We start from the raw sequence: 17,717 nt of genomic DNA on the forward strand, positions 1-17,717 counted from the left end.
TTCAAGGACACAGCTGCTTTAGAACTTCAAATGTTTTTTCGTAAATATGAGAACTTTAAAGGGTAGCTAAATCTCCAACACTATTCTTTAAAACATCACAATGTGCTTTCCTGCAAGATCTGAATATATATTCTGTGCAAAATTCTTTATAGATATTCTGTCTTTTGTAACGGAGATCACACAAATATTAAAAGTAAAATATGTACACCTATATAAGTAACCCAAACAGTATTATATGTCTTAACACTAAAAAAAAGTTTTCTCAGGTAAGGTTCGAACTTGGGTCAGCGGCGTCATAACGCAACATGCAAACCTGAACCACAAAGGCACTGTTATGCAAATGCACTTGGAATAAAAAAGTATTGCACGGTCATCTGATGGCTTCATCTTTTTCTCCCCTTTTTAGATTTCTGATCAAGTTATGTCAGATTTATTAATGTAGTGAATCATGATTTTCATTGAGCAGGTGTAATATTCATTCATATGAATTATTCTTCGTCATTAACCTGCAGGCTGCATTTGGCTCACGGGGCTGCGAGAAAATCAATAAAGAGTGGAGCTGCGACAAAATAAAGAATAAAAAGAGTAAGGCTATGGTCAAATAAATAAATAAATGAAAAAAGTGCAAGTGCTGAGAGTGCAAGCAGCTATAGGAACACTGGCCCTCGCGGCCAAAAAACAGACCGGCCTACCGGGGAATTCTCCCGGTCCTCCCGATTTGACAATCTGGGCCTGGTTAACACTATGACATCTATCAGACATTGGATTTTGGTTGCTATACCTGACGAATGAATGCCAGTATTTGACGTCAATATAACATTTCGTTGGTTTAAGATATTGGCTCAACGTTGGAGTTTGATCGCTTTCTAACACAACTTAAAATCAACGTCATTTCACATCATTACTGGACATCAAAATAACATTGTCTTTAGACACTGGCGACATAAATCTAACCTAATATTAACGTCTCATGATGTTGTGTTTCTGCTGGGGACATATCTTTAAAACTAACATCTAAGTATTTTTATTTTAATTTCATGGTAATTTTATTCACTCTCATAAACAAAAGGTTCAAATAGTGCTCCAGGACTTCAGTGAGCATGCTTCTGTTTTGTTTTTTTGCAGTGAAAAACACAAACAACATTATTGTGGGATGTGTATTACTTTACAACCTCAGAAACTTTGCACTCTGTAATATATTAATATGATATATATTTTGCAAATTAACATTATCCCAAATTGTTTCAAAGAATGCTAAAATCTACTGCGACTCCATGCTAATGACATCACATAGTAATTTCTTGTTTTGTTTAGTAGAAAACAGGAGAACATCAAAGACGCTTTAATATATTGTGTGTTTCATTAGACTGAATAGAGCAGCATTAGAACAGAACCATGATATGGCTGGAGTTCTGTAGGATGCAACAAAGACCACAACTTCCATGATGCCACATTAATGGCATTATCAAACTACGCCTTTGTTTGTTGTGAATACGCTCCCTCTAGTGGCGATATTTACATACTTCTTTAAGTGTTTACCTCCTAAATGAATAATGTCTACTCATATTTTTATATATGTCTATGTAATGTCTATTTCATATTTGTTCCAAGGACTCAATCATCAAACTGTTGAGAATTTTATATTGAGATGGTCACGTGACACATTTAAATCTGTCCAAATATTAGTGAAAATTAATCCAAATTACATTTTACACATTTGCTTTGCTTTTACAATAAATTCTGTGCTTTAAGAGGTACCAAATCCTGAAAGGACTGTTTAAAGTAATCACACTGCTTGTATCGATACTGCTTTAGTCTCACTAAGCCCTAGTGATCCTTCTTTGCCTCTTTGATTGAATAATTGATTGAATAATTACTGATTTGTGTTAAATGAACTCTTTTTTTGTCATTAGTGCCCACTCCTCGTCCTACAGATGGAGTGGACGTTTACTTTGAGATGCCAGGGGATGACAGTGAACATGCCAACTTTCTCCGTGCCAAGATGGACCTGGAGGAACGACGAATGAAACGCATCAATGAGGTGATGGAGGCAGAGCTTATTTTTTGTTGTATGCATATGAGATGTCAGTGTTTAAGAGGCTTTCATGATTTTATTTGTGTTTAGATCATGAAGGAGTGGGCAGAGGCAGACAATCAGTCTAAGAACCTGCCTAAATCTGATCGCCAGGCACTCAATGAGGTACAGAAATTAATTAATTTACCCACAAAGGAAAATTCTGTTATCATTTACTCACCCTTTACTTGTAACAAACTTTTATGAGTTTTTTTTTATCTTTAGTTGGTAGATAAAGAATATATTTTGAAGAATGCAATCAAATAGTATCACTTTCTTTTCCCTACTGTGGATGTCAATGGCTATTAGTTTCCAACATTCTTCAAAATAGCTCCCTTTATTGTTCAACAGAAAAAAATAAACTGATAAAAGTCTAAAATCACTTGAGAATATCTAAGTAGTGAGTATTTTTTTCAACTGTATATCCCTTAACTGGTGTGATGATAATAATTGTAATATTTTATGCAGTACAGATGCATTAAATTAGTAGACGGTGACAGGAAAAACATTTATAACGTTACAAAACATTTCTGTTTCAAATAAATGCTGTTATCTTGTAGCTGCAATGAAGGTCCCACCAATTCAAATGTGTAAATAACCAGAAATGACTAATAAATGACAAAAATTCAGCTTTGCATCATAGAAATAAATAGCATTTTAAATATATTCAAATATAAATGTGTCATTTTTACAGTCTAAAAATGTCAAACTGGGTAAAATATGGACAAACACAAACATATGGTTACAATTGGTCCTATTAGTAAAATTTCAAGAGGATCACATGCTTATGATTGACCACAGCTGGTACTGGATTAGCTAATGCAGATTCACCAATCAGACGTTTCCTAAGTCACTGTAAATAACTAAAGTTTTATACCTCAGTTATCTTCGCTTTGACAATTAACCTCACTCCTCCCTTTGTCACGACTGGGTATCACAAAAACAAGGGAAAGATCCAAGTGTAGCAAAAAGATCCAAAAAATGACAAGGGGACAGGCAAGGTAACAAAACTGACGAAAACGTGTAGTGCAAAAACTAAAGCACAAGAGTCAATCAAACGAAAACTAAACAGGAATCTAAAAACATAGGGAACAAACAAACAAACCAAACACGATGAACCGACACACAAATAAAGCAGGACAGAACATTGCAAATCCAAAGGCAAACTAAACACAACAACAGGGTTTATGAAGAAAGAACTAACTAGACAATGAGGAACAGCTGGAAACAAGGATTGATCGCAAGACTGGGATACAAAACACAAAAACCAAAGCAAGAGCTGGTGCTCTTAAAGACCACCAGAGAGCACTGCAGCAGCTGTGACACCCTTTTCCTAGATAGGGCAGCATGGTGGCAGCATAGTGGTTAGCACTGTTTCCTTGCAGCAAGAATGATACTAGTTCAAGTCCTTCCCAGGACAGTCAATGTTTCTGTGTGGAGATTACATGTTCTCTTGCTCTCACAGGGGTTTCCCCCAAGACATGCGACATAAGTGAATTGACTAAAGCAAAATTGGCACCATAGATGAGCTTTTAGTCAGTAGTATATCTCTCCAATCCCTAATTTATCTTTAGCCATAAAAAGCAGGGGAGTTCTCTAGGCCTACCTGAGCTCAAACTCCCCCCTAGCCCTGCAAACAAGAGGTGGCCCCGGGCTCGAGGATCTTCTGAGCTCAGGGCTCTCTTCCGGGAAAGCATGCCAAACATGCTTTATAATCAATCATCAGCTAATTGTGAACTCTTAAAATTTAATTAAAATAATTAACCCAGGATTTGGGTTAGTCCCTATTTAACCCAAAATTGGGTTGAAATAATCTTGCATCGTGAATCAAATAATAAATTGCAATTGTTCTGCTTTTTATCAAATTAAAACACAGCAACTTTTCTTACCAAACCCAAACATACAGCACTATAAAAGTGAAAAGGTCTACAGATTTTGTTACAATCCCTGTAGTTTGTTTTCTTTCTGCTTGAACCAAAACAATCCTAATTTAGTTTCTCATGACTATCTTATGACTGACCCTTATAATTGAAACGACTGCATCTTATCCATTTGAACAGTCTGATTTCAGAGTAAAATGATTTGCACATGATGTACATAAAGGTTACAGCAACAATAGAACATACTGATAGATTTACTGAAGATGAAATTGATCTTTATCCTTCACATCCTGCCAAAAACTCTTCTTTAAAACAATGGAAACTAAAGAAATAGCCACATATAAAGGGATAAAATACCCCCTTAAAATTCTAATTAACAAACTCAACCTGGCTCAAGTGGTTCAAAATCTGCATGTTTCTTTCTTCTTTTGAAGGCATTGTTTTGTGATAAACAAGTGTTTTTCATTTATTTATGGTTGTGAATTGCATTATGGGAACTTGATTTCAGCTTTGTCGACTTTTGATGTTGAAAATTCAAATTTTTTAACTCTACAGTTAAAAAAAAATTACTTTAATTGACATTTTAGACGTTTGAAATGATATAATGTAATAATATATAGAGAAAATAACAGAAAATGTACTTGTAATAAACTTCCAGATTTTTAAACTGTCATATACAACACCAACCCAGACAATATATCACGTAAACTATTAAAAGTGTTAATAAAAATCATATTTTCAAACTTTTCAAAGTTCAAAAGTTGTTAGAAGAAAGATAAAGGTCCCATGCTGCAATTTTAAAGCATAAATAAATGGGGGGAAATAAAATAAAAACATGAATCACAAAATACAGAAAACTGCATTTATGGATATTTTTACAGTACAAATGTGTCCAAATGAATAGCCATGTTTCCTGATGTTAAAGTGAAAATATCCTGTATTATGCTGCAATATATTAAATATCCTTTTTCACTAAGAATGCATCACAAAACAAAAGTGGAATGGGTAGCAAATGCTGGCTCTTGTGTTTGTATAGTCATCACTTTGACTTTTTCCCAAATTTGTTCAATATTTCCAGCACTTCCAGTCAGTCCTGCAGACTCTGGAGGAGCAGGTGGCCGGTGAGAGGCAGAGGCTGGTGGAAACACACCTGGCCCGAGTGGTGGCCACCCTGAATAACAACCGCAGACTGGCTCTGGAGAGCTACCTGAGCGCTGTGCAGAGTGACCCACCACAGGTGCAGCTCTTCATTATTAGCATAATACACTATTTCCACATTAAAAAAAGAAATGTAGTTCAGTAATAATAGCAACGGGAGCATAAATACAGGACAATTCTGACACAGAACAAGAAAAGAGTAGGGTATTTCAGAGGAATATTGTTAAGATTAGTTAATATGAAGCAGTAATAAACAGTAATTCTTCAGCATTTAGCAATTTTAGCTGATGTTAATCTTAACATTTATGAATCTCTAATTAAAACCAAAGGTATCTCTTTATAATTGTGAATGCAATGTAAACTAAAATCAACTTTCTGCTTTCTGACACATGAACACGCAGCCGGACCGTGTGCTTCAGGCTCTGAAGCGTTATATGGCCGCAGAGCAGAAGGACAGACGACACACTCTTCGTCATTACCAGCACATCGAGTCCGCAGACCCTCAGAAAGCAGAGCAGATGAAGTTCCAGGTTTGAGACGAACATCTAGGCACTCTATTTTAACGATCTAGCCACAAAGTCTAAAGCGCATGATTTATAATATTACATTAGGCTTGATTTTGAACCAATGAAATTTCAGTGTGGGAGGAGCTACCAAGCACAGCATGACAGGAATACAGTAGAAACAAAGATATCTATATAAGATATATCTACTTAACACATATTTAAAAAGATCAATTTTAGTAGATCTTGCCAAATAACAAACAAAAATATCTAAAGTAATGTTGTGTGTTTGCAGGTGTACACACATCTGCATGTGATTGAAGAGAGGATGAACCAAAGTCTGGCTCTGCTCTACAAAGTCCCCGGCCTGGCTGAAAAACTCCACGACGAAATCCGTAAGATGGCTTTTTGTCTTATTTTCCCACAAATCTAACGTTTCTCAAATAATCATTCACTCACTCTGTGTGTCTGCGCAGAGGAGTTAGTGAGAACTGAGAGAGGAGACATCAGCGAACTCATGACCACTTCCTTCTCTGAGACGAGAACCACCGAAGAGCTGCTTCCTGCTGAGAGCGAAGAAGAGCGAGACGATGAGGAGGAAGAGGACAGAGCTTTCCAGAACAGACCATATCCACCACGCATCGGTACAACACACACACACACACACACACACACACACACAAACACACACACACACACACACACAAACACAAACACAAACACAAACACACACACACACACACACACCTCAGGATGTACTGTGTAAGCACAAACTGTAAAAAATGCTGGGTTCCACTTAAAGATGCAGTATGTAATTATCACCACTAGAGGGATGCCGTAAATATGGCATCATGGTTCTTAATTGTATTAATAATTTTGCCAACATACTTTAAGTAAATAGTTTGAACAAGCAGCAAAAATACAAATATGCAGTTGAAGTCAGAATTTTTAGCCCCCCTGAATTATTAGCGCCCCTGTTTATTCTTTTCCCCAATTTCTGTTTAATGGAGGGAAGATTGTTTCAACACATTTCTAAGCATAATAGTTTTAATAACTTATCTCTAATAACTGATTTATTTTATCTTTGCCATGATTACAGCACATAATATGTACTAGATATTTTTAAGACACTTCTATACAGCTTAAAGTGACATTTAAAGGCTTAACTAGGTTAATTAGGTTAACTAGGCAGGTTAGGGTAATTAAACAAGTTATTGTATAACAATGGTTTGTTCTGTAGGTTATCGAAATAAAATTACCTTAAAGAGGCTAATAATTTTGTCCCAAAAAATGTTTTGTTTTAATTAAAAACTGCTTTTATTGTAGCCGAAATAAAACAAATAAGACTTTCTCCAGAAAACAAATATTATCAGACATACTGTGAAAATTTCCTCGCTCTGTTTAACATCATTTGAGAAATTTTTTAAAAAAGAAAAAAAAAATCAAAGGGGGGCTAATAATTCTGACTTCAACGATTTCCTTTTAAATATGGACAATATATATTGGTGCATGTTTAAAAAACTGATTTAATAAACAGTTATAGTAAGCAAAATAAGAGTGTGGTCAACTAACATACTTAGGATAAGAAAAATATTGCAAAATATCAGTTAAATGTAATACACTGTAAAAATGCAGGGTTCTACACAATTCAATTCATGTTTCACCAACACAATTTAATTAAGATAACTTTAAGCATAAAACAATGAAGTTTTCCCCCAGTTAAACTCAAGAATTGTGTTATTTCATCAAACTTTAAATTAAAAAGTATTTTGAACAAGCAGCAAAAAAAAAAAAAAAAATCATTTCCTTTTAAATTTGGACAGTATATATTGGTGCAAACAGTATGGTAAGCAAAATAAGAGTATTATCAGCTAACATACTTAGAGAAATATTGCAAAAATTCAGCTTAATTTAATACACTATAAAAAATGCAAGCTTCCACACAATTCATTCAAGTTACCCCAACACAATTCAATTAAGTTAACTCAACAAATTTAAATGGATTGAACATAAAACAATTAAGTTGTCCGAAAAAGAAAAAACCTCAAGAATCATGTTGTTTCAGTTTCTTTTAAAACAAGTAGCTTAGCATTTTAGCATTCTGTTAATTATGTTGTATTATGTTAATTATCCTTCATCCTTTGTCTTAATTTTTCCCCATTGTAGATCCCCAGCCTGTTGATAAGAAAGGTAAATATAAATCTCTTTCGTTCTGTGACATATTTCATGTGTGAATGCGATGTTGAACAACTATACTGGTGTTTGTCCACAGTTTCTTCAGTAGACGAGTATGACTACACCACCTCTGAGAGAGGACCCACTTATGAATATGAGGAGAAGGTTTGGACAAAATCTGCTCTTAGACACACACTATCACATTTGTATTTGCAACAGAACAAAAACTGTACTTGTTATTTTTTTTCTATTTTCTAATTATGTCACCTACTCTATTGCATGTCAAATATGGCCGTATGAAGTTTTGTGCAAAAATAAATATTGTGCATTTTAAATAATGCAATAATGGGTCACACTTCACAATAAAGGTTCTTTAGTTAATGTATTTAATAGCACTAACTAATTATGAACAATACTTTAAGTTGAACATTTACTAATGCATTAACATCCAAGTTCATGCTTGTTATTATTAATTATAATTATAAATAATTATAAACATGAACTAACAATGAACAACTTTATTTTCATTAACTAACATGAACAGATACTGTAATAAATCTATTGTTCATTGTTTGTTCATGTAAATAAATGCAAACCAATACAACCTTATTGTAGTGTTACCCAAAAAAATGGATTGAGGTTCTACTTAATTTTGTAATTAATAGATAAACAAATAAGTAAATAAAGTAATATGACTAAATACAAATTAAGAAATTGTATTAATGTATGATGTTGTTAATAAACGATACGGTTAAAATCATTGGATTAAATGATACAGTAATCTCACACAGTGTGAATTTTTTATATATATAATATTTTAGTGAATGTAGTTAAAGTAAACACACACTACGTACAGTAAACCGTATGTGTATTCTAGTGAAAATGTTACAGCAGTTTGCTAAAAGACACCATGGGATTTACAGTATGCAGTCTTGCAAAGCTACCACTAGATGTCACCATTTGTAATTGAAATGAGTTTGATTAAATAAATACATCACATATATTACATATATTATATTAATAGCTGATTTAGGATTACTAAATTACTGCCTTATGTTAATTTGAAGAACTTTTAAAAACTATTCATTACTTTTTAATACCACGCACTTGGCTATCATTTTAAAAGTTTCCTCATTTTGTGTTTGTGTGTTCTTCAGATCAACACTTCAGTAGAGCTGAAGCAGGTGGTCTACAAGTCTCCAGGAATCCAGAGAGATGAGCTGGTGTGTATCTATAACCTTTCATTACACAACTTTTCTGTTTTGTGAAATCTTAATGACTAATTAAAATTACTGTTCCCTTCTTTCTCTGTCTTTTAAGTACCCATTTCATGCTAATGCTTATTATTGTTTGTTACCAGTTGTAGTACTTATTCTTTAGTTAGCAACTATCTTTGCTTGTTTTTAGTATTTAGTAGTAATTGTTTAGGAATCTGTGTCAATTTTAAAAGATTTGTTTTATAGTTTTAAATTAGTTAAAATTTGAATGGAATAAGCCTTAGGTTATCTACTGATTAGGTAATTATGTAATTTCTAATAAATAAGTACTAATACCTAAAAAAAACTTGGTACTAATTTTGTATAAAACAAGTACTTATAGCATTAAAATAGATTGTATATTAGGGTTAAAGGTCCTGTGAAGTGCTTTGAAATATGCACTTTAATTCAGTGTTTGATACAGGGGCGCCCCCAAGGGGTGGCTATGGCCACCCTTATGACCACTCCAATATGAGTTTCCTGTTGATATTATTAATTTAAATGTACAATTCACAACATTTTAATAAATAAATAAATAGCAGCCTCTAAATTATTAAGGATTGATTGGTGACACTGATTCACTCGCCCACCCCGATCGTCGTTGACGGCACGCATACACCTTCAATAGACAGCAATGGCAATTTAATATTTACCTTAAGGTACAGTAATAGAAGAATCTGTATTAGCAACTTTGTGGCTCAAAAAGGAATATGGATAAATTATCTCATTAGGGTCTGTATAGTAAGTGTGTGTGCATATAGTAATGCCTTTTGTTCATTTGTTTGTTTTATTAACTCATTCATTAACCTTCATTAATTTTAGACTTATTATACCGAATGCTGTACAATAAAAGTATGTGAAAAATAACTGAAAACCTATTTATAAACATGAAAAGTGTTTTTAAGCTAAATATAGATTTTTATTTGGTTTGCACATGTACTTGCTGAATTATTTCAAGGAATAAACTGCAATATTTCAAGACTTATTATTCAAAATGAATTAAAACCATTATTATTCTATTAACCAAAAACAAAAATATAACATTACATTTTTTTGTGTGTCGCCCCAAGATTTGGTATGTCCTATTCTAAAAGAAAATAACATTTTCCGAAAGCACCACTGGTTTGACACAATCTCAACTGAAACAAGGAGATGGGGGGGCAAGGAATAGTTCCTCCCCTTTTAAAAAAAATGACAGCCAATAGTGTTTTGCTTTGTCACAGCTCTCTCAGTGAGAGTGGTTGAGCTCAAACGCATCAAATGAGAAGTGTCTTGAAGGGGGTGGGACATGTCAGATACTAGAGAGCATTTGATTGGTCAGAGGATTTAATGAGAAAACCTCAAAAAAATGTTGAATAGTGGAAGCGACAAACAGCAGGGTTTTGATGTTAATATCTTCTAAATGCTAATTTTGTCACTGTTTTGCATCAAATTAGCTTATAGATATCCTTAAGACTAACATCTGAAAAACATTATTTTAATTTCACGGCACCTTTGAATATTAAAAACTGGTTGCATTATTAAAGTTATGGCTTCAGGTGCTAATTTGATTCCAGTATGTTACAGTGAAAGTAATTTCCTCATTTTTATCTTCCATCACAGCAGCCAGACGTTTTGGAGACGTTTAACCGTGGGGCAATGGTGGGGCTGCTGGTAGTGGCGGTGGCCATCGCGATGGTGATGGTAATCAGCTTGTTGCTAGTTCGCCGTAAGCCATACGGGACCATCAGCCACGGCATAGTAGAGGTGAGAGAGTTACTAAAGGGCTTGTTTACCGGTAAACACTGTCAAACCCTCATGGCAGGTCATACAAACCACAAACAACAGCTAAAAAACCATAATGTTAAGCCTAGTTTCATACATCATGACCCATTTAATAGCTACATTTGGCTATCACTTTTCCACAGAACTAGGAAATAACCACCAACCACCAGTGAATGCACCAGAAAGCACTAGCTTAAACTGGAGTGTAAAGTCTACATAGAGGGTTTGTAAGAACATTAAGCTAAATTGAATGCAAATATATTTACAGCACAGTAGTCATGCGTAAGGTGTAATTTAACGTCATTTTACATTGCATTTTTCATTGGAACTTGCACACTATAGATGCAATGGCATCTTCCTGCTATTATCTGCCTTCACATCTGCTGTTTTTGGCATGCTGATATTTTAATATGATATGCATTACAGTAAAGAAGTCAGTCATGGAATAGAGCTGAAAACTCAGTTTATACCAAATCATAATTACAATAACCTTTTGACATAACCTGTTTCAAATCACATCATTATTTAACCAATTTAGCTGATTACTAACCTTAAATTGCTCCAGTACCAATTTTTTTTGGAAATGTGTTGCAAGAACCAGAATTGGAATATGTGTTAAAACAAAAAAAAATTAATAGGAACACATTAAATAATCATTTGCATTGAAATACAAGTCAAAGTAAATCCCTACTTTCTTTTTATATTTGTGCTTTGCATACTGTCTGACTTTCTGATTTGGAGTTGTATATCAAAACTTAATTTTTGATTGCCAACAGGCACCTTGATGTCAAAACATCTAATTGACATTAAACATGATTTCAAAAATGCTAATCAATTTGATGTTAAAACCTAAAAACATTCACACATTGATGGCCTTTCAAAATAGAGATACAGGAAGTCTTATAATATAGGAAAATTGTGTTCATCTGAAAGCTTCAAATACAAATTTACACTGGATTTTATATCCCTACAATGCATTTAAACATTGCATGTTAAGCCATGTTAAGGTCTCCCAACCACTGTACAAGAATGTTTATATTAAAACAACATCAAATTGACATTTAATAATTGGGTAAAAAAAAAAAAAGAAATCAGTGTTAGATATCAGTTTGATGTTGTTTTAATATAAACATTCTTGTACAGTGGTTGAGAGACCTTAACATGCAATTACAAAAAACTCCAGCAAATTAAGAAAAGATCTTCATGAGTTTGACAGCAAACGTGATGCAAATTTTCATAACACAAGCAAATTAAGAAAACTCTTGCACTCTCACCACACATGCAAATAGCATGGAACACAATAGAAATGTTTCAAGGGGACCCAAAAGTGTGACGTACTCGAGTATTTATAATAATTTAGGCTAATAAAATACAAAAAAATGAGGGAATCATGTTGTAATTGGGATGTTAAAATAAACAACAACAACGAAAAAAAAATCCCCTATTTAAAAATCACCTACAACTTTACTGAGCAATAAGCTGCGTCCAAAATCTCTTACTACTCAGTAGGTACTGCATTTGAATTTGGATTTAAAATTAACCCTTAGAAAAGTACATTTTATACAGTATGAATAAATTAGCATGAGTAATGAGTAGCAATGGATCTCGGACGTACTACATACATCCACCCTTTTGTCATGATCACATGACCTACCAACATTAGTTGGGTCTCTTCACTTACATTCATAAATTCTCTCAAAGTGCATCATGGGATAGAGTAGCATCCATTGAATGCGCATTTCAGATTCTTGCCGGAAGTAGTAGGTCATTGAGCTACTTCTTGCATACTGTTTTTCGAATTCCATGAATTCGGACATACTACTCAGCTCACATACTGTTTTAAGCATACTACATAGTATGAAAGAATGCAATTTCGAATGCAGCCTAAAGCCTGTTTTATACTTGTGTGTCGAGTGATTGGCGTGACCCACGGTGCCTTGAGTGTAGTCGTACATTTATACTTCTGCGTGCTGTTTGTGTTGCTCTGCAATAACACTTCCGAAACACTAGCTGGCAGTAGGCTTTTGTGTTCCTCTGTGTCGTTTCTTTTCTGGTGTTTTGTTTTATCTGAACGCCACCTTAATGTACAAGTAGCTAAAACTCATTCAGAGGCGGGAACAGGCAGACGTGCAACAACTTCAATCATAAGGTAAACACAAAACAAAACTTTCCATCTGGAGCTACTTGACACTTATACTAAAATCACTCCATTGGGCTTGCGGCTCTCAGCACCGCCCAAACTCGTCACTGCTACCAAGCCAATCAATCATGGAGCTTGCGATACGCGTTGTTGCGACATGTAGTTACATGTTTTAAGAGGTGTGCATCAACGTCGGTGTCAGCCACAGCGAGGGGTCTGCGATTGTGCGAAGGCTGTACCGAAGCATCTGCACACGCTTGATGCAGAAATATAAATCAGCCTTAAGTGTATCATGAATAGGTCCATCATTTTTTTGAAAAAAAAAAACGTACATTTGAAACATTTCTGTTGTGTTCTGTCCTATTTGCATGTGTTGGGAGAAAATGCAGCTGTTTTCTTAGATTGTTTGCTTTCCGAAAACTTTTGCAGCACGTTTAGTTAACTTGTTTGAATTGTGAGGATTTGCAACATGTAAGCTGTCAAACCAATGAAGCTCTTTTCTGAATTTGCTGGTATTTTTTGCAATTACATGCATTTTCTTAGCTTTCTCGGCCATCGTATTTTGTAAAAAAAAAAACATGTTTTTTTGATGTAATGGTTTATGCTGGGTAGTAATGTGCATTTCTATGCACTTCATTTAGACAGCTGATATTCTTACTATTCAGATTTTTTGAACCCTTCAGATAATCAAAGAGATGTATCTCAAATTGTATCTCAGCTCTATCCAAACAAAGTATCCATCAGTGGAAAACTTATTTATTCAGTTTGTAATGTATAAACCTCCATTTCAGAAAATTAATACTTAAGACTTGTCTTGTGATCCAGGGTTGCATATTTCAACACTATGTCACAGCAATTTGTTACGTTTTGATTTAGTGGCTAATTCGTATGAAATCATATGATCTCATTTGTACAGTTCAGTATGATTTGCTCATCCTCCAATGACGGTTGGGTTTAGGGGTGGGGTTAAGTATCAAGCCTAAAAATTGTCCATTGTCAGCGCCAGTAGCCTAGTGGTTCTGCGCGCTGACATATAGCACCAACGTGCCCACGGCGACCTGAGTTCGATTCCCGGCTCGAGGTCCTTTGCTGATCCTTCCCCTCTCTCTGCTCCCAATGCTTTCCTGTCTGAGTTCTCTACTGTCCTGTCATAATAAAAGTGAAAAACTCCTAAAAAATAATTCTAAAAAATGGTCCATTTTCATACAACTGAACTTGTACAAATTAGCCACTAAACTGACAAAACAGAAAATAGTTGCTCCTTGTGACATCAAGCTGCATATTTGCATAAACACAGTCTCTAATCTTGTTCAATTTTGTAATGTTTTCCCATAGGTGGACCCAATGCTGACCCCTGAGGAAAGACAGCTCAACAAGATGCAGAATCACGGCTACGAAAACCCCACTTACAAATTCTTTGAGCAAATGAACTGAGGAGGTCACACTCTCCCTTCTCGCCTCCCGGTTTTTCGATTGGGGTTTTCCACAACAACCCCCTCTCCCTCGTACTCTTCTGTATGTCTATCTGACCGATGTCCAAAAATGTACAACAAACCCGGCACGTAAATAGGGAGTTTGTAGTAAAACGTTTGCATACAACTCTCTTATCAAGGAGAGCCAGTAATAAGAGAATCCCCAACAAGAGCATCTGAAATTCCCCGTTTTTTGCATCGTTTCATAAGGATGTGACGTTTTCAAAAAAGCGCCACATTCTTTCCGGATGTGTTTTTAAGGAAGCTCGACATTGAGTGCTTCCTTCTGTCATTTCTATTTTCAAAAAGCAGAGTTTATTTCATGGTGAAACTGTGAGATGGGTGAAATAATATATTTTTGAGTTCCAGGGAGACGGTCATTGTAGAATAAGCCGCTATAGAGTCCTTCTGTTTTAATAATAAGGCGAAAAAAAATCCAACGAGGTTTGTATTCACGTATAAGTCAACCGTCGAACATTCTGGTAGATTATTAGTCTCAATCACAGCCGTAAGAACTCGAGTCAGTGTTTTAAATGTACCACGAATGTTCATCGATCAACGCTACCCGGATATTTTTCTGGTATCGCTTCTTTAAAAAGTCAATTCTTAAGTAATCCGAAGTCCATACGCGTAAAGAAAAGCATGCGAAATTTGGTGTATGATGCTATAACGTACTTGTGTTGGTCCTGTTTCTTGCTTTTTGATAAAAACAACAAAAAAATATGAAAATATCACAGTGCAACGATGACGTGTAAATAACTAACGAATAGACGTTTCTATCATTAATTTGTATCGACGCAACGTGTGGACGTAAAAGATGACCTTGTGCTGCTCACACAGAGAACGAAACATTTCCTATCATGGCTGAATGAAAACGGACTGTTGTAAAAACCAGCACAAGAAAAATGACACAGTTAACTCCTGACTGAATGTATCTTCGGTAGACATAGGCTTCATTCACGTTCCTCCTAACACGTGGTTAGTTAGCTTAGCTAATCCCTCCGTTTTCATACAGTAGTTGATTTACCTGTTGAGGGTTTGTGTTGCGTAAACGAATATTTTAAAGGTGGAAAACAACTTTGACTGACAAGGTGTGATTGCGAAATTGCTTTCCCTCAGTCCTGAAAATCAAGATTGCTTTCTTTTGATTGTCAGTCTAATGCATTTCTGTTTTAGGTCTCAGTTTTTTAGCGTGCGTTGCTCTGACATGAATAACATTTGACACAATTTACTGGTAGTCAGTTGTAGACAGAACACGTCTTGCTCGAATCATTTCATTAGTAGAACGGACAGGTTAAGGAAAACGTGGGATTATACAATGTTAATACATGACATATCAGCAGAAGTGAAACCAAAATGTTTTCAGTTTCTTCAGTCCACTGTTATACAGTACGCATAAACCAAACCAAACTCCGTCTTTAGAAATCTTAATGTAATCTAAGATTATATTTATTTGACTTCTATTTTCTTTTGAGTCAAGACGAATCAAACCGTATGACATTACTATTCGTATTTGTCTTCTTTTGTTTGTTCTGGAACCTACATTTTGAACAGGAACTGAAACCAAACCACAAAAATGCAAAGTTAGACACACCTAAATAGCATATACCACAAAATCAGAAGCATGTCGAGGTGTAATATTTATTTTTAAGGCATCATTAGGCACAAAATGATCAATACATTTATTGTTGTGAGGTGTATATGCAACCCAGGCTCATTCTGAAAAGGTAGTCTTGCGGACGTTTCTGGAGACTGCAAATTATGTAGCCGGATGTACGTACAGTATAGCTGCATTTCATTTTTTAAGCGAACGCTACGAGGCCGTGTGACGCCGCCCTTTATCGCGCTTACCAGCTGATTGCTTATCTCTGTGTGGAGGGCTTTCCCGCCGCAACCAGTTTGTCCGGTTAGCTCGATGCAGAAAGAAGCTGACCATGACGACGACGACCGGGTTTAAGTCTGGGGAAGAGCGGTTTTAGAAATCCGATAAGACAAAAACAGAATCCAAAAAATTAAAGTCAACAAGTTCATAACAGGGTGAGAATGTGGTAAAATCCGAAAACGTGGCAAAAAAAAAAATCTTTTCTTTTTCTGGCTTTTCTTTTTCTGGATGGCTTTTGTAAATTATTGGTTGGGTTTAGGGAAGCAAGCGGGCCGGCGGGTCAATCGGTAAAACTGGTTGGGTTTAGGGATGGAAAAGAGTGGGTCAGCCGATTGGCCGGTCGCCCAGTCAATCATTCAGTCAGTCAGACAGACAGATGGTTGTTCGACAGCGGCCTCTGGTGGGTTTACCCAAGAACAGCACGGGCGCAAACGGCACTCAGCGAGAGACAATTGAGATGGGAAAAAGCGCACACAATGGCCTCTTGCGGATTTGCGAAAACAAAATCTGCAAAAACACGTACCTCCCGGGATGTATTTCGTAGTTTCCAGAAACATCCGTGGGACTACATTTTCAGAATGAGCCTGGGTTGTGTACACGAGTAATAATTGTGATCTGATGCTCTAATTTAAGATTCTTATATAAGATTTGGTACCAGCATCATCATGCAGATTTAGGACCGTGTATTCAGTAGAGATCCATTTTAGGTTTGGGTGAGACGACTCCTCCCTCTTTAATCCTGAACCAATAGAAATGTAAACCAACTTACGGATGTTTTAACTGCTGCATTATTGCCTTTTTCAATGCTGTGTTTTTGGATGTAATTATATGTATTTTTTATTTAAGTCGATATTAATTGGAGTTTGGGGTCATTATATACGGTAGATTTTGACGGGTCTGACGCTTGATAACTAAACGAATTAACCGAGAGCACAACTGTATCCAGATTGACTCATTTGTGTCCGTTCATCATTCATTAATGGAGAATCAGTAAAGCGAAGGTTAAGATGAAAACGCATTTAGTTTAGATCTAATGTGTTGAACATCATGTACAGCCCAAGTTTATCTGTCAGATTACTGGCATGTATTAAAGATACAGCTTAATAATTGGTTACTTTAAGAGTGAAGGTGTAGTTTGGTGCTTTAAGGAACTTGTCATTAAGCTAAGGAAACCTATGTAATGAAATAAGCTTATCTCGAATCACTCTGAATTCCACCAAAGACATGTTCTGGATATGATTGGAAGGCCAAATAATGTGTTGTATTTTTAATTGACATGTATTGTAAGAGCAAGCAACCTGTGAACTGATCTGGCTTGTTGTACTTGCATTAAAACAACAATAAAATAATAAATGACCCACACAATTGGACTGTGTTTTCTTAATTGTGGAATAGTAGACAATATTGTCAAAA

General features: G+C 35.4%; 1 protein-coding gene across 4 annotated transcripts in view; it reads left to right on the plus strand.

Moving 5' to 3' along the window:
• aplp1 (amyloid beta precursor like protein 1) overlaps positions 1-17,669 on the plus strand; it is a 133,462-nt gene extending 115,793 nt beyond the window's left edge. For 2 of the 4 annotated variants that reach the window (XM_087284500.1, XM_087284498.1), the window contains exons 7-17: positions 1,914-2,041; positions 2,126-2,200; positions 5,033-5,191; positions 5,514-5,642; positions 5,911-6,010; positions 6,092-6,259; positions 7,782-7,805; positions 7,888-7,955; positions 8,948-9,013; positions 10,649-10,792; positions 14,286-17,669. In XM_087284500.1, the coding sequence (XP_087140626.1) occupies positions 1,914-2,041; positions 2,126-2,200; positions 5,033-5,191; positions 5,514-5,642; positions 5,911-6,010; positions 6,092-6,259; positions 7,782-7,805; positions 7,888-7,955; positions 8,948-9,013; positions 10,649-10,792; positions 14,286-14,384 (1,160 nt within the window). In that variant the 3' untranslated portion in view covers positions 14,385-17,669. Of the gene's footprint in view, positions 1-1,913; positions 2,042-2,125; positions 2,201-5,032; positions 5,192-5,513; positions 5,643-5,910; positions 6,011-6,091; positions 6,480-7,063; positions 7,537-7,781; positions 7,806-7,887; positions 7,956-8,947; positions 9,014-10,648; positions 10,793-14,285 lie in introns of those variants that run through there. The other 2 variants (XM_087284499.1, XR_015509762.1) reach the window with 2 other exon arrangements.
• Positions 17,670-17,717: the final 48 nt, after the last annotated feature.

This window comes from Danio rerio, chromosome 15 (genome assembly GCF_052040795.2).
Source record: "Danio rerio strain M-AB ecotype USA chromosome 15, GRCz13ab, whole genome shotgun sequence".
NCBI classification, from domain to species: Eukaryota; Metazoa; Chordata; class Actinopteri; order Cypriniformes; family Danionidae; genus Danio; species Danio rerio.